Source organism: Mugil cephalus, chromosome 3 (genome assembly GCF_022458985.1).
Source record: "Mugil cephalus isolate CIBA_MC_2020 chromosome 3, CIBA_Mcephalus_1.1, whole genome shotgun sequence".
Taxonomy (NCBI): domain Eukaryota; kingdom Metazoa; phylum Chordata; class Actinopteri; order Mugiliformes; family Mugilidae; genus Mugil; species Mugil cephalus.
Window position 1 is genome coordinate 10,419,762 of NC_061772.1, and position 20,632 is coordinate 10,440,393.

The 20,632-nt window shown below is 38.6% G+C and overlaps 1 protein-coding gene and 1 long non-coding RNA gene across 2 annotated transcripts in view; one reads left to right on the top strand and one right to left on the bottom strand.

Moving 5' to 3' along the window:
* The window catches only part of LOC125005842, a 38,118-nt gene extending 17,768 nt beyond the window's left edge, over positions 1–20,350 (bottom strand). Inside the window, exon 1 of the long non-coding RNA XR_007112494.1 lies at positions 19,847–20,350. This is a non-coding gene — a long non-coding RNA (uncharacterized LOC125005842). The remainder of the gene's footprint in view (positions 1–19,846) is intronic.
* The window catches only part of chs1 (chitin synthase 1), a 23,004-nt gene continuing 2,372 nt past the window's right edge, over positions 1–20,632 (top strand). The window contains exons 1-34 of the mRNA XM_047581473.1: positions 1–236; positions 352–423; positions 2,405–2,540; positions 3,518–3,703; positions 4,421–4,622; positions 6,078–6,238; positions 6,382–6,457; positions 6,844–6,962; positions 7,240–7,417; positions 7,790–7,886; positions 7,984–8,080; positions 8,515–8,636; positions 8,986–9,081; positions 9,298–9,462; positions 9,555–9,702; positions 9,857–9,922; positions 10,023–10,198; positions 10,377–10,435; positions 11,358–11,558; positions 11,642–11,810; positions 11,972–12,087; positions 12,715–12,894; positions 13,017–13,121; positions 13,207–13,324; positions 13,918–13,999; positions 14,080–14,237; positions 14,320–14,426; positions 14,544–14,625; positions 14,861–15,014; positions 15,276–15,380; positions 15,788–15,898; positions 17,113–17,250; positions 17,373–17,452; positions 17,796–17,862. Coding sequence (XP_047437429.1) covers positions 377–423; positions 2,405–2,540; positions 3,518–3,703; positions 4,421–4,622; positions 6,078–6,238; positions 6,382–6,457; positions 6,844–6,962; positions 7,240–7,417; positions 7,790–7,886; positions 7,984–8,080; positions 8,515–8,636; positions 8,986–9,081; positions 9,298–9,462; positions 9,555–9,702; positions 9,857–9,922; positions 10,023–10,198; positions 10,377–10,435; positions 11,358–11,558; positions 11,642–11,810; positions 11,972–12,087; positions 12,715–12,894; positions 13,017–13,121; positions 13,207–13,324; positions 13,918–13,999; positions 14,080–14,237; positions 14,320–14,426; positions 14,544–14,625; positions 14,861–15,014; positions 15,276–15,380; positions 15,788–15,898; positions 17,113–17,250; positions 17,373–17,452; positions 17,796–17,862 — 4,104 coding nt within the window. The 5' untranslated portion in view covers positions 1–236; positions 352–376. The remainder of the gene's footprint in view (positions 237–351; positions 424–2,404; positions 2,541–3,517; positions 3,704–4,420; positions 4,623–6,077; positions 6,239–6,381; positions 6,458–6,843; positions 6,963–7,239; positions 7,418–7,789; positions 7,887–7,983; positions 8,081–8,514; positions 8,637–8,985; positions 9,082–9,297; positions 9,463–9,554; positions 9,703–9,856; positions 9,923–10,022; positions 10,199–10,376; positions 10,436–11,357; positions 11,559–11,641; positions 11,811–11,971; positions 12,088–12,714; positions 12,895–13,016; positions 13,122–13,206; positions 13,325–13,917; positions 14,000–14,079; positions 14,238–14,319; positions 14,427–14,543; positions 14,626–14,860; positions 15,015–15,275; positions 15,381–15,787; positions 15,899–17,112; positions 17,251–17,372; positions 17,453–17,795; positions 17,863–20,632) is intronic.

Here is a 20,632-nt window from a genome sequence, read left to right on the forward strand (position 1 = left end):
TTGATTCTAGATTCTAGTCAAATCTTTTAAAAATTCATTCTTGTCATACAAGTGATTTGTATTGTTTGCACTGGTGATGTGGTATTTCACATCATTTCATCCTAAACTGGATAAGTGAGTGATATTTGAGTACAAATTTTTGTGAGTTGGAACTGAACTGGACAAAGAGACACGGGAGATTACTGGAGACTTCAGAAGAAACATCTCATCATCTGGAGAATTATCCAAATATCAAGGTATTGCTTCTCAGTTTTCTTCTTGAAGAAATTATTTTCCCTGTCCTATATGTGTCAAATTAATAAATTATTATAATTTAGCCAATTCAACTGAACAAAACATGACTATTTTCAGGTCTGAGCTGGACTAGAGAAAGACGATGGAGGACATAAAACACAGAAGGGACAAAAGAGAAGGACGACACAGGTAAACACTCATCTACAATAAGTGCGTCCTCTTGAAGGTCATCTTGTTTCTTTTCCTTGATTTAATGTGCTAACAAATGTTACTGATATGCGAGAATGAGAGTGATGCATGGGATGAATTTAAATTATATTTATGTGAATGGCCACCCACTGAGCCTTCTACCACATTCTGATCTTACTGAGCCTGTCAATACACACAATAAGGACCAAAAAAAAAAAAAGAAGCCGTCTTGTCGACACTTTCTTTTTAGGCAAAAAGAAAATCCATGTTTTTCTCAGGGGGCTTGTATTATTTGTGCCTCATGCTGTCAAAATAGTCTGAGCCGTGGAAGTATGATAGCTTCATGTGGAAATAACCTGAGGAAACGTTCATTTAAAAAGCCACTGTTATAGAGTACTGTGCAAAAGTTTCAGTAAGAAAAGGGAAAAATGCTATAAACTAAGAATGCTTTAAAATTATAAGTAAAGATTGTTTCTTTTTTTTTATCAATTCACGATTCAGGAAGCCTACATCCACAGAAGATCTGTGGTTAGTTCTCCAAGATGTTTGGAACAACCTGCCGGCCGAGTTCCTTCAAAAACTGTGTTCAAGTGTAGAGTTGATGCCGCCTTGAAGGCAAAGCGTGGTCGCACCAAATATTGATTTGATTTAGATTTCTCTTCCACAACTAATTTGATAAGTATTATTGATTCAAAAAACAAACGCCTTGCTAATTATTCTGTACCTGGCATTAATCAGGTAGCGGTGGAGGATGATCATTAGTGTTGTTTACAGAGCCAGAAAACACAGGTGTGGAGGGGCAGGTGAGTCAGAGGTACAGGTGAGAGAGGTACCCTCAGCGGCACATAGAGACCTCCCTGTCTCTCAGTGAGTGGATGTGACCAGAATATTCACCCTCCTTCAGCTGAATGGTGACACACACCATGAAGTGTCAGTCATTCACTAAGAAAATAACTTCAATCTTTTCCCACTGGAAGACTTTGACGATACTTCCTTAAACAAATTAACCACAATAAAATAATTAAGTTATATTGGGTGTCATATCTGCTCACCGTTTATCACCAACATCCAAACTTGCTTCCTGGAACGGAGGGAGCTGAGCCTAAAGGTATTCGTGAGTGTCTGGTTTATAAACTGGTGATAAGAGAGAAAGACACCTTTACCTTTCATACATCATTCTCTAAAAAAGATACAAAAATATAGAAAAATAGAAACAAACGCAAAGAAAACTATTTCGGGAAAGATACTGGAAAATTCTACCCAATTAATCTGTAGTCTGATCAGTCGTTTAAATGTGCACTATAATCTTTTAACATCTTCGTATGGTTGTTGATCTTGTGTCATATTCATGCACGTGCAACCTGATTTAGGTCGTTTCAGTTTGTCATCTTCCCTGACGCATGATTCCATCTAATATCTATTCGTGTCACTCTTTTCATTACACAAGCTCAAACACGCAAATAGTTTATGTAAAGCCCTGTTTGATTAGTAAAGAACTGTAAGCCAAACTGTTAATAATAATTATTTGGGACATTGAGTCAACAAACTTTGTAGTGAGAATACACCATCATGTAACTGTGTCTAAATTAACAGTTGTGGCAAAGAAATATTTAACATGTCAGACACACAACTGGAACACGTGTGGATTTGTATGACAACAACATAAAAAGCTCAACTAATGAAGGAAAAAGTGCCTCTAGTCTAAAGGCAGTAAACGCTCATCAAGTGTCACAAGTCTTTTTTTCTGTGTAATATTATATTTTAAGCATATTTTAGCAGCAGCGTTCGATTAAAAAAAAAAAAAAAAGCCACATGCTGACCAATGAGTTAATGTTCTTGAAAGAAAGAAAAACACACTGTGACTGACTCATCTTATTATTTGGCCAGTTGGGCTGTATTGACGATCCATTTTCGCAGCTTCATTATTAGTCTGTCCTTCTACTCTGTCTGTATTTATAATCAATCAATGTTTATGTCTCAGGGATACATGGGATCCATTCCAGCTGAATCCCGCAGGAGCTGAGAAGGAAACTAAGAGAAGATGTTTCATACTGGCCCAGTACCTGGTAGCTGTTATTGTGGGGATGGCGGTCCTGGCCAGTGCCGTTGTCGCTAAGGTAAGATTCTCTTTGTTTTGTTTTGTTTTAAGCTTAATCTTTTCATAATCAGTGTTGCGGTAGAAAGGAAATATAAAGTTCCATAGTTGGAAGCTTTAGCCATAGGGATTTTTGGTTTGATTAAAATAGGTTTTATTTATTTAGAATAAGCTTTTCATCCTTTTATTACTCAGGTACAGTAGGAAAACCAACATGTATGCCTTCGTCATTATAACTGTCATGTCAAGACTGCAGTTTATGGTACAGGTGTGTAAGTCTTAAATGACGAGCAGCTGTGGTGGAGGCAGTGTTTGTGTTTAATATTTTGCATATCGATAAAAATGTTTCTGAATAGTTGCCATTTTACAGTTTTACCAATTTTGGTTCATTCACAACTCAAGAGTATTTCCACAAAGAACTGAGTCTAGTTTAACCGACACATTAATACGTGTGAAAACAGCCTGATGTGTCTCTGACCCACGTCATCACTAAATAACATGAACATCCTTGCTCTTTATGAAAGACTTACAGTGCTTTAACCCTTTGCACCCAACTCTCCACATTTATCTCTCGCTGTATTTCCTGCAGATGCCATTTTCCCCCATCAATCTTTAACTCTGTCGTATGTGTCTCTGCTCCTACGTCCACTCATCCTTCGGCCTTATCTTTCTCCTTGTTTCTTTATGATACACCACAGTCCTACGGTCCCTCATAAACATGAGTGCCTGTATTTAATAAGGAAAATATTATTGCTGTTGTACGTGATAATTCTTCTTTACTGGTTTGTAGCTGAATGAAGTTGTGACGGCTTCTGTAGTTTATAAGCTGCAGTTTCTATTGACAGTATCTGCACACAGGAATAAACGAGGAATTCCAGAGTACCTGTAAAATGTTAAAAGGGGAGAGCAGCGTGTTAACTGTATCAAAAAGAGCAACGCAACTTTACTTTCAGTCTCATTTTTCCTCTAAATATACTCTGGTCATTTCTGTCCATCCAGGGTTCCCTCTTGGTGTTGACAACAATGTCCAGTCCAACGTCTAAGCGCAGCCCAAAGGAACAGCAGTTCTACATGCTGATGCTGGTCTTCTGCCTGGTCTGCCCCAACTTCCTGGTCTTCATTAAATCTCTGTGGCGATGTGCCTTCAAGAGCTTTGTACATCCCAACATGAAGACCATGGCATTCGTATGTTTTTCTAAACTTCCAATTTGTAACGTAGTCTCCTTTACACGATAAACGAGAGTAGAAACACAACAATTTTGAATTTGTGTTTAAATTATTTTATTGTAGCAATATTTGCTTGATGTTTAAGCGCTCTTTTCTTCCAGTCACATTAATATTCTTCACAAACACTATTTCAAAATAAAATAGCTGCTTCTATATGATGAATTCACATCGATTATTCAGATCGTGACAACAATACGTCAATGGTTCAGCTTTAATCTTTCTATATTTTTGCCCTAAATCTACTGAGCCACCATTTATTTGTATCCTCAACTTCTAAACTTATGTCCTCAGGAAACGCCACAATTGGACAAAGAAAAGTATTTTATGAAGTAGTCCAAAACAGCAGTATACTACTCACCACTGAGTGAACCATTATGTGTGATTAAAGGAGTAAATTCTAATAAAGCAGTCCTGCTGCCAATAGAGGACATTCAGCAGATCCAGATGACGGAAAGTCATTCTACTTATTAAGCGACAGAGATTAACGTTCAGAAAAGAACAACACTGTCAGTTCGGTTTAATAAAATGCAATGCTGCGTAATTGGTGTCCATCGTTTAAAACTGTTTTGACTGCACTTAGAAGACAAACCTTAGACGACCTATGTTGGCTAACCTGTAGCTGATGTGAGTACTTGAATGCGTGTGGACGTAATGATGTCTTTGTGCCTTTTCCAGATTGTTACCATTGAGTGTCTGGTGTCTCTTGGCACTTCAGTCCTGGTGCTTGTCGTCATGCCTCACTTTGACATTTTGACCAACCTCTTTATCAGCGGAGGAGTCTGTTTTATGTCTGCTGTTCTGCAGATAGTGTTCACACTACAGAAAGAAACTTGGAAAATCATCTTCCCATTATGCTCCTGCTTTCTTACCATTACTGGTAAATATTTAATTTACTGTCCACCTGGTAGATATTCATTTCTTTTTGTTTTTCTGGTAAACAAGGATTCATAATCTAGGTATCAATGATCCATTCTACTCAGATTCAGTGTGGTGGTGTTGAGCCTTGCTTTTCACTCACATTTATTGTTATACAATATAAAAACAGAAAAGAAAATCAAATTCTGTAAAGACAGTTTACAGTTTTAGTTACTTCATTTACTGGACAAAACACTGTTTCACAGCTCCATAAAAATCCACATTACACGTACATTTAAAGTCTTGATTAGCAAATAGGCGGCTACTAGAAGGCTGAACAGCATGTTGACACATTTTGTCAAGACCTAAATTAGGTGTAGGAAGGGAGTGAATCAAAAAAGAGCATTTTCTTCCTCCTATAGTCCATGTGTAATGAGAGATATGACAATGTTTGTCGTTTTCTCCTATTTATGTTGAACACTTTTCAGTCTGAGCTCTCCAGACTGATGTATCTCGCTCATTACAAGTCAGCTCTTTCACCGTTTTTCCACTGTTGAGATGTGTTTTTCTATTCCTGGTTCAGTAAAACAGCCACTCTCAATATGGCAATACCTCTCAGATGAAAGATTTTTGAACTGTCAAGACAACAGTGACGAGTTCAGATTTGAGCATTGAAATACAAACTGTGTGTAGGTTCCAAGCTCCAAGTTCCACAGATGATGGAAACACTTCAACTCAGTTAAAGGACCAGTACGTTTAAGATTTAGCAGTAAAGTTACAACCCCGTCCATTTCCAAGAAACTATGTGGGAAGTCATATTAACACAGAAGCTCAAAAAAAATACCTCTTTATGTCTAAATCCATTCTGCACTACTGTAGAAATTGTGGGCCCAGGATCAACTCCTCGTATAGATATGAATGGCTCATTCTGAGCTAACAAAAACGATTTGTAGTTTGCTCAGTAGGTACAGCTGGTTGCCCATGAACTGGAGGGTTAGTGGTCTGATGTCCAGAACCAGCCACATGCCGACGTGTCTTTGAGCAAGACCCCTGTTGCTCCCAATTCTTGGCACTGGTGTGTGAATATGTGTGTGCTTGTGTGACTGTAAATAGCTATAAGTACCTATTAGTAGGAAAGTGCTATAAAAACTACAAGACCATTTTCATTTAGGTCATTATACACTAATGTCTATTAATAGACAAATACTATACTTCTTCCTATCGGTGACCCCTAAATCAAATACACTGGTTCTTTGGTCCACTAGTAAACAGATTATGCTTCAAGTGTCAAGTCACAATAAGGAGATATTAGTGTTTTTATAGAAAACAAAAGAAATGTCAGCTTTAAATAACATTTCCTCATTATATTAACAGAAAATGTAATCCATGTGGTACAACATTTCACTCAAAATGAACATGACAAAGACACAGTGATAGAGGATAAGGCTAACTGAGTAAATGACTGTCTGACTAACAGGTTACGGGCTGCTGGGAGCTGACTACTATGTTCGCGTATCATCATTTGTGGACAACCAGACGCACAGCTCTTATGTGTTTATTGTAATTGGTGTGTTCTCTTCACTACTCGTCTCCCTCTGCTGGTGGGAAAATCCAATTCAAGCTACGAACCGCTGGCAGGTATAGTGTTTTTTTCCTATAGTGGAGCTTCAGCAGGAAATTGAAAGTATGTTTGCCTGTACATTTATAGTGTGTAAATATACTGAGTTGAAATAATCAGTGAGACTTGTTTTCCTTTTTTTTTTTTTTTTTTTACCCCGCAGAATAAGTTGTCAGAACTGGACGGTTTCAGGGACTTTGTGTTTGTCATCAGCAGTATTCTGAGGATACTGGTGATAGGTAATTATCTGCAGTCAGTGTCTGTATAAAAGTATAAAGGAGAAAAAATAAAATATCACTCTACAGAACCAACAGATATCCAATGATAGTGGAGGACACGGATTGAATGTTCTGCTTTCTGTTACGCAAAACAATTTATTTGTCTGTACAGAACTGCCTGATTTCCTTTTATTTCTCTGCCAATTCATTGTGTTTCTTAATATTTCAAATCAGCACACTTTTATGTTTTTGTTTTCTTTTTTGTTAAAGAATTCTAACATATCCTACTTTTTATAAGCTTTCATTATATATTTCTTTGACATTTCCTGTTATTTTTGTGGCACCTTCATACAGTTTGCTTTATTTACTTTTTTCCTACATCAGAAAATAATTTTATTCTGTTTTAGGGGCTGTATACCTGATTTACCACAAACTTATTATGAAGTCAATCAATTGGTCAGATTTCAATCTGAAAGATCGTGACGAGGGACTCCTGCAAATGGGTCTGCTGCTGTTATTCCTACAGGTAGGTAGAAGCAAGACAGAGACCTGATACTGAGCATAGTGCACACCTGTATCTATAACCTACAAGCCATGGGTCTTTATTCCTTTGCTTTCCTTTGCGAATATTTTTTATGAACTAACCAATGTAGGCCTCTTTATCCGGTGCTGTATGGCATTTAAAAATGCATAGATGTCCCGTTGATTTCCCAGGCACGTGAACATTTCACATACAATTACGGCTTGAGTCTGATTAACTACCTATACGGTTGTATAAACATTTCCCTCGTGTTCCATCCCAGGCCTTCTGCTCAGCGGCCTGCCACTGGTTTGGAGTGGTGGCCTGTAAGATTCATGCTGTCAGGATGAGTTTTGCGTTTCCAGTATGCTTCACAGGCCCTGCAGTGCTATTGCTGGGAGTGATACTGTTCCTAACGCAGGTGGAAAAACTTGACAGAGGATCACATAGCAACATCCTAGGTGACAATTTGTTTCTTTTTTTTTTACCTTACTTTTATGTTGAGAACTGTTTGTGCTTCACGCCATTTTATACAGCTTTCAAAAGGTCAGAAACAGTTATTTTGCAATACATTTTGCAGTATCTTGCATTACTAGCCCATTAATGGGTTTACATAATATATTGATATATGTTGCCGAGCAGCTATGGCTGACTGTGTACACAGTGGTGCTTTACTCTCAACCAGTGACTGCATGTATAAATTAGGGATGTCAGTAGATTAAAATAATTAGTCATGATTAATCACATGAATTCTATCGTTAATGTGTGATTAATGGAAGAAGTATTCCTCACATACCCAAATACAAAAATGTTTTTTCACATTTTCACTGCAGAGTTTTGTGAAAGCTTGGACCTCCTGAGCAAAAAGGACACCGCTCCTGTGGTCTTACTCGAGATTACCAGGAGTATCTGTCGGACGTCACTTAACAGGTATTTTTGTGTGATGTCGTGCGCCAAGCGTAAAACATTCATCAATCTGTGCATACTTCAAAATGTTCCAAATATTTATGGACTGCTTCATTAACAGCCACTACTTGCAATGGCCTGTTTTCATGCTGGCACTGGAGGGAGTGTGCATGTGGTTGGGCTTTGTTGCATGTACCTACTACGTATGGAAGATCAAGGTATCAACATAAACACACACACAAACTTGCATTTATTTACAATAAGCCATCACCTATATTACTTAAAACATTAATTTAAAGGATCCGTGTGTAGAATTAAGAGACATCTAGTGGTTAGTTTGTAAACTGCATCCAATCGAATACACCACCGTTATCCTTCCCTTCCATCTCACAGTGTTTGTTTTGTCTGTTCTGTACAAAGATGGAAATGAAGAGCTCATTCCTAAATAAAAAAAAATACAACAATTCTTATCCTCAGGTGATTAATACTAACACCAATAAATTTCCATAAAATCATCCACACACATTGGATTTTTAATCTACATCCTACTGCCCGAGTCAGACTTCACACCATATTACAGCATTTCACTCTTAACATCAAACAAAAAGTCATCCACCGACAGTTAATGTTCCTATGGTCCCTCACGTATTAGGTCCAGCGCATAGAGAGAACCTCTCAGCTCTTTGTTCGACGACTCTATGAATCTGCTTTCATTGACCTGTCTCTACTACTCAACACCAAGATGAAGGTAGCACGTGCCAGAAACCAAGAGAGGTATGAATGATCTGATTGCATTGTGATATTTGGACAATATACATTTAGGGTAAAAACTTAGTACATTAAGTAAAATCAAAACATACAAATGTTGGCTAATACTTTGTCCTTTCTGTGTAATGATGCTGTAATGAACAAATGTAATGATGGTTTGCAATCAGAACAAAAGCGCAACCTTTTTTGTATTTTTTCTATTACTTTATTCATGTTAGTTGCACATGTGTTTATTTTATAAAATCACTGGCAATATCTGTAACGAGCTTTCATAACAGATGTTTCCTACATGTGCATGTTCACAGCATGAAATGTTTAAAAATTCTTCTCCCCCACTCTCTCATCTTCTTCACAGCAGTGATGAAATACAGAACTGTATGATCTATCTATGTGCCACCATGTGGCATGAGACCTATGATGAGATGCTGAAGATTCTCACCTCCATGTTCAGGTTAGACACCAGTATGAGTTTATCATTTTGTTTTTTGGATTTTTTTTTTTGTTCTCAACAGTGTCATTTAAATAAGGATGAAACAGAGCTCACTATTAGTCACGTTAGAGAGCTTTTCAATCTACTACTATAATGTGGCTCCTAAAGACTATTATAATGAATTACATCCAAGTCCCATTCTATAATTAAGGTATTAAGGGACTTTTGCTGTTTCAGGTTGGACCGATATCGAGGCGATCCAAAAGAAGAACATAAGGACTGTTTTGACTTTGAGTGTCACATTTATGTAGACGATGCCTTCATGACTGAAAAGAATACAGAAAAGAGACTGGTTAATTCTTACGTGAACGACTTGATCCATGTTGTCTTGGAGGTTTTTCGGTGAGATTATCCATCTGTCTACTTCTATCTATTTATTCACGGAGTATTTCTCGCTCTTTCAAACTAACCATTGCATTCTTCCTTCCATTCAGGGTGTTCACAAACAAAGAGCCAGATGATGTGTCAATCATCGAATCTCCTTACGGTGGCAGGTTGACGTTTGTTTTGCCAGAGGGGAACATGCTCTTTATTCATCTAAAAGACAAAAGTCTCATCAGGAACAAAAAAAGATGGTCACAGGTAACAAATAGGAGTTTATGGAATGTCAAAAAGATCCACTGTTTCACTGCAAATCTTTCCTTCCAAAGATTAAATTGGAGTATCTTACTGAATGTACTTGAGTATTTAAAGGTCTTGTTTTTTCACACAATAAATGACTGTTTATGACTTCCAGATAATGTACTTGTATTATCTGCTGGGCTGGAAGGGATACATTTCCAAGAACCCTACGAAGACCCTAGTAAGACTTTTCTGACATTTGCTTCAAATAGATATAAGTATTTTGACAGTGTGTATAAAATATTACGATATGTTATTTATCCATCCTGTATTTTTCTCAGCGCCAGAATACCATATGCAGGTCCAGTTTGGTTTCTCTGGATGGTGAGATTTACGTCATGCCTCAGGATGACGATGACAACAAGAGAAAATTCATCTCAGATGACAACACGTATGTTCTGGCTCTGGATGGAGACACTGACTTTCACCCAAAAGCTGTGATTCTACTTGTAGACAGGTAAGTGAGAGACAAATCCACCAATGTAGTTTAAAATTAAGTTCTACTGCACATAGTTTAGTAAAAATCAAAAGGCAAATACTACTTTGGCAGTTTGTCATATAGCCAGGTAAAAAAATAAATAAATAAAAAGTTTCAGCTTCCTTTTAAATACAACAAAAACTATTTTGATCAACAGGTTGAGGATGTATGAAAATGTAGGTGCAGCATGTGGTAGAATCCATCCTACTGGTATGGGTGAGTGGATGTTATTTTGCATTAATAACCTCTTCTACTTGGTGTGTTTACTCTTACACAGACACTGATGTTGATCATTGAAACCAGGCTCAAATAAATCAATAAAGAAATTTTTGGCCTGAAATATCGCCTCACAGGTGTATGCCTCTGCCAACCAGCCAAGTTACAGTTTACATCTATCAAGTTAACAATTAGACAAACGTCCATGCAGGAGTCCATGTGCTCCCTAGTTCAAAAACGGGCCGACCTAAAAGTAAACACGTGCCTTGTTCCCTCAGCAGCAAGCTATGGTGCAGAGGCTGCGTTAGACTTTAGACTTGTTTTGTAAAAATCATGTAATCTTTCCTCCTCAACTACGTGAACTGGTACTGCCTCTTCCTGTAACGGCTGAAGGTAGGCCGTGTATTCGAGATCAAAGACAGGACCAGACAACAGTTAATCGATATGCACACTTGCAGACAACAGGACGAGAGGGAGGTCTACAGGTGGTTTACCTGTGGTCAGAGATCAGAGTCATCTGAAAGAGCTGGCGGTGATGCAAAATATGTGGTGTCCTATTTTTTTCTTTTTTAACCAAAATTCAGAATTAAAGGACTACTGCAAAGGCAAAGAGTAGAGAATATTTCTATGTGTATAATACATAATAAATATCAAAAGAAAGCCTTCCATTTTGTGTGTTTACTCTTACACAGACACTGAGACTGATGATTATTGAACCCAGATTCAAATAAATCAGTAAAGATATTCATGACCTGAAATATCACTTCACATGTTTATGCCTCTGCAAACCACAAATCCTGCACATGCATGCAGGACTTCATGTGCTCTATACTATATACATTTTTTTTTAATCCACTGACCACCTTATCACTCCATTTAATCATATATTTCTTCTACTATGATTCTCTTTCTTCCATCACAGGTCCCATGGTATGGTACCAGAAGTTTGAGTATGCAGTAGGCCACTGGCTCCAGAAGACAGCAGAGCATGTCCTCGGCTCCGTGCTGTGCAGTCCTGGTTGCTTTAGTCTGTTTAGAGGCTCCGCTTTAATGGATGACAATGTTTTAAAGAGATACACAACGACTGCAACAAGAGCTGCGGAATATGTGCAATATGACCAAGGTTGGCACAGATTGCCACTAGTTCACATTTATTCCTCACGTCGTTTGAGTCTCTTAACATTTCCTCTTTAACCACTTTTCTAGGTGAAGATCGTTGGCTGTGTACTTTGTTATTGCAGCAAGGGTGGCGTGTGGAATACAACGCTGCATCTGATGCATACACCAACTCACCACAGGAATTTAAAGAGTTTTACAACCAGAGAAGACGATGGGGGCCTTCTACGCTGGCTAACACCTTGGACGTTCTGCATAGGTTAGTGTTATTTATTAATAGTAATAGTGACGTTTCTTATTGTTCCTGTTTCTTTCAAGACAAATCTACAACCTATAAATTCCTAATCATTTAATTATAAGGATACTACAACTATAATGTTACTTATACTAACCCGTGCATGGTTGTGACTTACATCACAGTGGTGCAGAGACAGTGAAGAGAAACACGTCCGTCTCCAGGCCTTACATTTTCTACCAGATGTTCACTGTTGCATCTTCTATCCTGGGTCCAGCCTCTGTGACTCTCATGGTAGCAAGTAGGTTTAAGTCTTTTTTTATTTAAGTTCCTTGTTTGTGTTTGCCAATGACGAAGGCAGAAGTAACATTTTCTTCGTTTATCTCTCACATCCTCTTAACTGGCTCTTAGTATCATATTTGTAAATCTGTTATCGGTTGAATACAATTATTTGATATTTTATCTTTGAGTGCACAATTGACTACAAGATCCTGCACAGCTTTACTTAGGGGAATTCCTAACAGTTTCAGAAACGCGTGGGTGTTGCTACCAGTCATGATGTTTTATTGGGTCACCTGAGCAACAAAGCAATTCATGATGCTCACAATAGATTGACTACAGTATCTAAGCAAATCACATCAGGGAAAAAATAAACCCAGCAGTAAATGCCTTGTTCCCTCAGCAGCAAGTAATGGTGCAGAGACTGTGTTAGACTTTAGACTTGTTATGTAAATATTCTATCCTCTTTCCTCCTCAACTAGTTTTCATAACTCACCCATGGACTTGACCTCATCCAAAACAGACATTCTAATAACTTGTAGATCTGCATTAATAATCTTTCTATATTAATAACTTTTTTTTTCATCCATCTACCTACATTTCTTATTTAACTTCCTATCTCCCCTTACTGTCCAACCTTTCTCACCAGGTGCTTTCCAGTTTGTCTTCCAACTCAAAGGTGACCTCTCCATCATTGTTTCGTGCATTCCTCCAGTCTTCTACATGATCATCTGCTTTGTAACCAAGAGCGATACCCAAATAACGATTGCTGGCATCATGAGTGTTCTGTATGCATTCCTCATGACTGCATCTCTCTTTGCCATTGTTGGTGGGTCAAATCTCATTTTCCCTGTTTGTTTTATTTACTCTATGTAATGTACTGCACATTTTTTGAGACTTAAAATTAATGTAAGTGTTAATGTTCATACCAACACTACATTCCACTCTCAGGCGACATGGTGGTCGAGGGCACCTTCATGACACCCACTGGCTTGTTTTTGATTTCAATGACAGTCATGTACTTGGTGACAGCATTACTACACCCAGAGGAGTTTGGTATGCTACATCTATCATCTTTATGTTATGTTATGTGTTGTTTTGCTGTGTTATGTTATTCTTTCTTTCTTTCTTTCTCCTCTAGGGATGATTGTCTATGGTCTGATATATTTCATCTGTATCCCCAGTGGATACCTCCTACTGGCCATCTACTCGATGGTCAACATGCACGTTGTATCCTGGGGCACAAGGGAATCTAACAAGTAAAGCAATGAGCATTGTTAGGAAGAGTAGTGGTACTTAAGGCAGCAAAAATTTATCTTCATCACTGATTCATCTTTTAATTAATGCATGTTTAATTCATTATGTAGCTTCAAATTGCACAATTTAAGATCACCAATTAATCTTAAGACAGCCTATTAGCTGATTAACTGACTCAAATGTCATTAGTGGTAGCACATGGACAGCATAATATCTAGACAAAGATATTACACAGATTAAACATAGAGCAATATTTTCTACCACGTCTACCACAATATGCAGGGCAATAAATAAAATATACAGAAACAGCTGAAAAGGTCCAAAATATACAGTATATAGAAAGTATTATGTACAGTTATGTCAAATATTAGCTGACCAAGTCCATTAATTCATCCATTTTCCACTGCTTACCTGAGGCTAATCCACAAGGTAGTGGCGATTCAATAATTCACTAATCCACTACGCACAGACAGCAGGAAATTCGTTTATTTTCTATTCATGGCAATCTGCAACCCCAATAACCACTCACCTTTATCTGTCTGCATTTTAATTTATGTTTTTAATATGACACTTTCCCTTGCCTTCTGTCTGTCAGGGGAGAAGAAGTAGTGAAGAAAAACGAAAATATACTGTGCAACAAAAACTGTAAACTGTGCTGCTGGGACATGAAGATACAGGTACTGTTGGCAGACAGCTACTGACAAGCCCTTCACAAGGTGGGTGGATGGATTGATTATTTTATTCTGCTGCTTTACAGGTAACCCAGGAAACAGAGAACCTGATGCTTCAACAGATCACAGGGCATGTTGCACAGCACGCCCCTCTAATTACAACCAAGTTGGAGCCTCAAATCAACGATGATATTACACCAGGCCAGAGTACAGAAAAAGGCAGCGACATAACCTACAGTAGCAGGTATTTACTTGTCTTTCCTTGATTCTTAATCAAAGAAACATTGGATTTACAAAAGTCCAAAAACGTGTGTGTCTGTGTGCAGCCACAGCAGTACTGGGAGAAGCACAACAACGAGTATATCTGATGATGATGATGATGACGACTTCATGAGTGGTGACTTAGAAGAAACAGAGGAGTGTCCAGTAAAGGGTGAGAAGAACTACTGCATGTTGTATACAATATGCTAACATGTATATTAAACAGTATCTTATGTACGATGCATAAAATACAGCAATAACAATGTCATTTGTGCATGTGTGAGTGCAGACTGGGTGACGCCAGTGAAAGCAGAGTTTTTGAAGAAGCTGACTTATGGCAACTTGAAGAGAAATCTGCAAGAACAAATAAGGTAAATAATTCACATAGGAGAAATTTCTGCTTTTATACATTCTTAATCTTCAATTAAGTTACAGTTTTCTGGTGTGTGTTGTCTACTTGCAGGTGTGTGTACAAGAACCCCAAATATACATGTTCCTGTGCCATTTATTGTGCTTTCGCTGTGACCTAAATCGGTGTCAAACACGAAAGCTCTGCATGAAAGCATAGTTACATTTATTTGTTCTTGTGATTTTTCTTCTCCTCAGATACGCATTCCGTAACAAAAATAATGATGATTTGTGTGAGGAATTGATCGTGCTGTTAACGGACACACTCAATGTAGAATTCAAAGAAATGGGGCCTGAAGATGTTCTGACAGATGTTCAGATGGACGAGTTACAGTATGCACTGACGAAGCAGGTGATGGCAGTTCACTTCATTAAAATACAGAGGTGTGACAATTCTGGCTAGAATGGATAACATATTTTTTGACGTTTTAATTTCTTTAACACTGTTGCATTATAAATATATTACAACCTATGCACTGTATCAAAATTGTTTTGATACACTGCACACAGCTTCTTCATCTCCAAAGGCTTCATTCATTTTATGAATCCCAAGCTACTACTGTAGAAAAGGAAAGACTGAATCAGTGAATAACTGACTTTCTGTATCTCTCAGGCGCGGCAAACTCTAAAGTCCAATCGAATGGAGAAATTAGAGAAGAGCTTGAAGAGAGCCATCGACCAAACACTCACTGCCCCACGAGTGCAAAAACTAGATGAGGTAAAATGCTTATTCAGCCCCAGGTTCTGTGAGAAACATTAATGTCCATCAGCTAGCAGGGTCAAGCCAAGGTGCAAAAGGCACAAAAATATAGAAAGCTGTACCAAACTAAATTTAGGCAAAACTAAATAAAGGGCCAAAGTGATGACAGTTGAATATATAATCACAACTTACATGAACACAGACTGCAATAGCTAAGAGTATTGCACCTGATTTTCACAGAATGAGATATACCCAATTAAAATGAATCTTTAATGATATTCCATGAGAATCCTGCTGATGGTTTTAAGGGAATAAACATTAACATTTGTGGTTGATGTTGAATAAGTGCCTTGTTCAGTTCCACTTTTGCATTTGTTTAAATAAATCCTGAGCAAATGTGTGCATGTATCTATGCATGTCCTTAGGGTGAGAATGACTTCTGGAACAAGTTAATCGAGCGCTACTTAGCACCTATTGTTGAAACCCCAGCAAATAAGGATGAGGTCACCAGAGAACTGAAGTCACTGCGCAATAAGGTCGGTAATCTGTGTTTAATGTTTCTCTAAGTTAAAACTATTTATTGTGTTTGGGACATAAATTGAGTTCTCCGTGAAGACTTTGTGTTTGTTTGGATGTTCAAATCTTGACAAAGAGCGAGTTCATTAAAAAAAGATTAATGTCTATTAGTAGTACTGACCAGTCTAATACAGAAAGCAAGCTGCCAAAGACAAGCTGAACTGAACATCCGTTTGTTTACTGATCTACTGATTATTGTGTGGTTAACTGTGATAACTGTCAACGCACCCAGTCCCTCCAAAAACATGAGCTAAAAAGTCACATACAGCTAGCCATCTGTTGACACCGCAGCTTTTAATGTACTTAAATTGGAACAAATGAGGGACATGAGCAAAGTTAGCTGAGGCAGTTCTCCATGGAACCATTTCTTCTCAGAGCCAGGAGATCTGTCCAAGCCGATATCTACAAACGTTTGTGTTGACTCGCTAATTTCTCCACTTTCTTTCCTGTTTTCTGTCTGGCTTTCACCTAGCCAGAAAGAAACCACTGCGTTTACATGCACAGCTTAATCAAGCTATGCTTGAAAATCGACTTTCTGAGTGCGTTGCTTGTCCCAGTTTTGATGCAGCGGAGAAAATTAAAGGGAACATGTTTTCCTCCTCCACACCACGTTGCGATATGCGTCTTTTCAGTGGGTTAATAAGGCCCCCTTTCTGACTGGCTTTCTTGGATGTTTTTGTTCGAGGGTCATACGCCAGTACAGTGGCTGCGGAGCATGCGCACACGTGTTGTCTTAATTAAGGTGTACACATGCCGGCGAAAATCGATTTGCAATCGCAGTATCTGGGCTTCTTAATCGAACACAGAGAACTCTGATATTAGTCGGAGTGCTGTGTTTATGTGTTAATAAGTTTAAAGTCGGGTTAAGGCATGTGCATGTAAACGTACTGACTGTAATACAACATTAAGAAGCTCTACAATGTAATTGCAGTAGTACAGTATGTGCAATAATATAGTCACTGATAACTCAGTATTGCCCCAACTAGAATTTAAATATTATTCTGAAATTGTCCCTTAACTGGTTTGTTTTCTACGTCCTTGTTGGACATCCATCTCATTAAAATGTCCATTTGTGTGCATAGACTTATTTTGTATACTGCAATGAAAGCATGTCTTATTAGTATTTTGTATTAAGGCTCAAGAGGTGTTATTAACTTCTCTTCCCTCCCCACAGTCAGTCTTCCTGTACTTCATGATCAACGTGCTGTGGGTGGTAGCTACCTTCTTCCTGCAGACCATTGGAAATGATATCATCAGCATCAAGATCCCAAAATACTTTGCAAACGGAACTAAATCTGAAGAACCCCTTAAGGTTGGGACATACGGACAGTCCTAGATACTTGTGCTGAAGAGACACAGAGACACATTTAAAGGACTGTGACGTCACAACTGCCGTAAACTTTAATTGCTATTGTTGTCATTCTGCTGTGACAGGTGGAGCCTCTCAGTCTGATGTTTCTGGCTTCATTCGCTTTTCTTCTCATTGTCCAGTTTCTGGCCATGTTATATCACAGGTAAACACACCCACACAGACAAACAAGCTGAATTTGTATCACATGGAGACGAACTTTCACTTTTTAGCAGCTGTAAAACTGGACTGTATTTGACAAAGTCTCTGACCTTGAAAACTAAAAGGGACAATTTGAAGGTTTGATTCTGTGGCAGTGAAAATTCAATCAAAGTTTTGAACTGCTTTCTGAATATTTCACCCCACCAAGAGCAGGAAACTTTTGATTAATAAATCCTTGTCTTTGTGAGGGTTATAATGGCTGGCCCTTTGTATTTATAACTATTGTCCATCTACTTTTTTAGTTTTTTTTTTCTAGTTGTGTTTCAACTTTGTGCCTCTGTTTGCAGGATCTACACCCTGATCCACATAGTTTCCTACCGCAGCACAGAGAAAAACTACCAAAAGATGGATCGTGTAAGTTACACTACCAAATACACATACACACGGATAAACAAAAGGTTTTATTATGGTCTGATTCAGGCTAATGCTAATTGGGCCTCTTAACCCTTAAAGGACGAAAAGCCAATTGCCAAATGACTTCACGTCATGAGAGTGAAGCACAACTCCACAAACATCCACTAATTACAGTACAACCCTACTTAATGACAGCTAAATGGACAAATGGACATTAGGACACTATACACTTAATTGACTTCCACATCAATGCGTGTTCTCCAATAACTCACAAAAGCATCCACAGAAAGTTTCACAAATTGCAGCCAAACACAGCTGGCATTCAAGCATATGAGTAATAACCATCTTAACCTTTTGCATAATTATGAGACAGTTTCTCATAATTACCATTTTGTCACAGTAAAGACAACACAGGTGCTTGCATGATGATGACTGAGTCTAACTAAGTGTAAGCTAAGATACTGAAACCGAATGCTTCCCCCGTGTGGAACACAGCTATAAGTTAGACACACGGTTTCCCCATTGTGACAAGTGAAAATGTCTTCAGTGAAAAAGGTTGAACATAAGGCCCGTAATTCTTCAAAGACTTACACAATGCACCTCAGTCATGGGTGCAGAATTCAAAACCAGTGACCTACAGTCCCAAACATGCATCTCTGACTACTTGGTCCACAACTCCACTACTCTGTACATATTTTGGGTTCTTTTACTAGATAATACTTCTATTTTATTTTAATCTTATTTTATCTTTTTACTTGTGGTTTTCTAAGTGCAAGTAAGCTACTGTGACCAAGCAATGTCCCTTGTGGATCATTAACATCTGTATAAGTCTGATAACAGACAGCGATTAGGACAAATGCAGGTAAAAGACAAAATAGGCATTGAATTAAATCTTTAGGCCTCTGGGCCAAGTCCATTTATACACTGATCAGCCACTACATTAAAACCAATGATATGTAAAGGGAATAATATTAATTATCTTGTTGCAATGCAATGTCCTGCTAGGAAATCTGGTCCTGGTATTAATATAGATGATGTTATTTAGACATGTACCGCGAACCCTATAGCAATGGCACTCCTCGGTGGCTGCAGTCACCCGCAGTGGGACAATGCGGTCCTCCACACTACAAAAACTGCTAAAGAACAACTCACAAAACAGGAAAAATAACCCAAGTTGTTCACTCCAAACTTGGATCCCAGACTCCCAATACCCCAAACTAATCAAGTATCTGTGGGATGCTCTGGAACAAGCCTGACCCACAGAGGCCCTTCTGCTCAATAAATAGGTGCCAGACTCTCCTACCAGAGTCCTGGTACCAGACACGATAAGACATCCTCAGAAGGCCTGTGTCCACATCCTGATGAACCCAAACTTTGTGAGAGGTAAAGGGAAGTACTGAAGCATATTAGACGGGTGACAGGTTCTAACACTTTGTGAAAGAAGTACAAAACCAATAGTGTGAGTGCATGCTATTTCCAAGGAGAGGCCATGGTGTGCGAGCACTGGAAAAGACGATGCAAAGCAGTGGAGATTAAAGCAGTTTTGATCCAACTGGCAAGGAGGCTTTCAGGGTGTGACATGATACCTCAGTGCATCAGAATAGATGCATACTATTGCTTATACACACGTACAAGTCTAGAAATATAATGTAGGCCTACATATTACATGGTATGATGCAGCTAGACCCTGACCTCTGATTGGCTGCTTCAGATGTCGTCATTATAGCTGTTCACTCATTACACACCACCGATGAAAAGGCAACGATGAAATACTGCAACAGGCGCCTACCAGACCTCCACATAAATCACACACGGCTTCACGGGAAGTTTTACGACGAAAAATGAGAAAAAAAGTAATTAATTTCTTCACCCCCACGGGTCAAAACAGAAAAAATAAAAATGAAGTAGTAATAGAGGCAGCCACAGGTTGTCATTTTTATAAGGAAAGAGCGAGAGGTGAAAGGGAGTAGTAAGTTACACCTACCGTGTTTGAAGACCTGTCCTCCACGTGTCCAGATAATATTTCGTCTCTGCACTTCTTGTCCGGTGAAAGTTAATGTCCAGGTCTTTCCTGTCATGTGCTCCAACTTGGTCCTCGTTTCTTCGTCGCCGGTGGTGCACAGCTAGGCCCGGTTCCTGTGGTTGGATTTTTACCAGCTAACGTCGGCTAGCAAAGAGGTCTCTCAAAAGTAGCCGACACCATTATTGCTACTGGAAAACGTTTTAATCACCCACTTTACGTAATTTCAAGTACTTAGTAAAATATATATGTGATTTGAGTAAAATGCGTCACATAAAGCCCAGTGTTTTGGTCCATTTACAGTAGAGAGAAGTTAATAAGATGCCAGCTTCACCTGTGGTTCTGACGCGAGCTCCTCAGGTGCTCTGCGCTGCAATACCACCTGTCACCGCACGGGCTTAAATGGCATACAGGATGCTATCATTTACTTAGTACTGCAATCCAGGGGGCGCTGTTTCATTCATTGAAAATCTGGGAAAGTTCCCGGTCATCCAGGTCATCGTACATCCTAAATCAAACCTAACAGAAAGGCATCTTGGCGTTTTCTTGAATGTGTTTCACCACTCAACGAAGCGTCTTCTTCAGCTCTAAAAGAACCATGGCAATCTATAGGTCATAATATATCCAAAATCAAAGTCAGCCCATCAGTTATTTAGAACTGAAGAAGCCATTTGGAAGAGTGTTCAAAGGCCTTCACGAACACCAAGTCCAGTTGCCTTCGTATTAGCCTTGTTTTTTTTAAAACACACA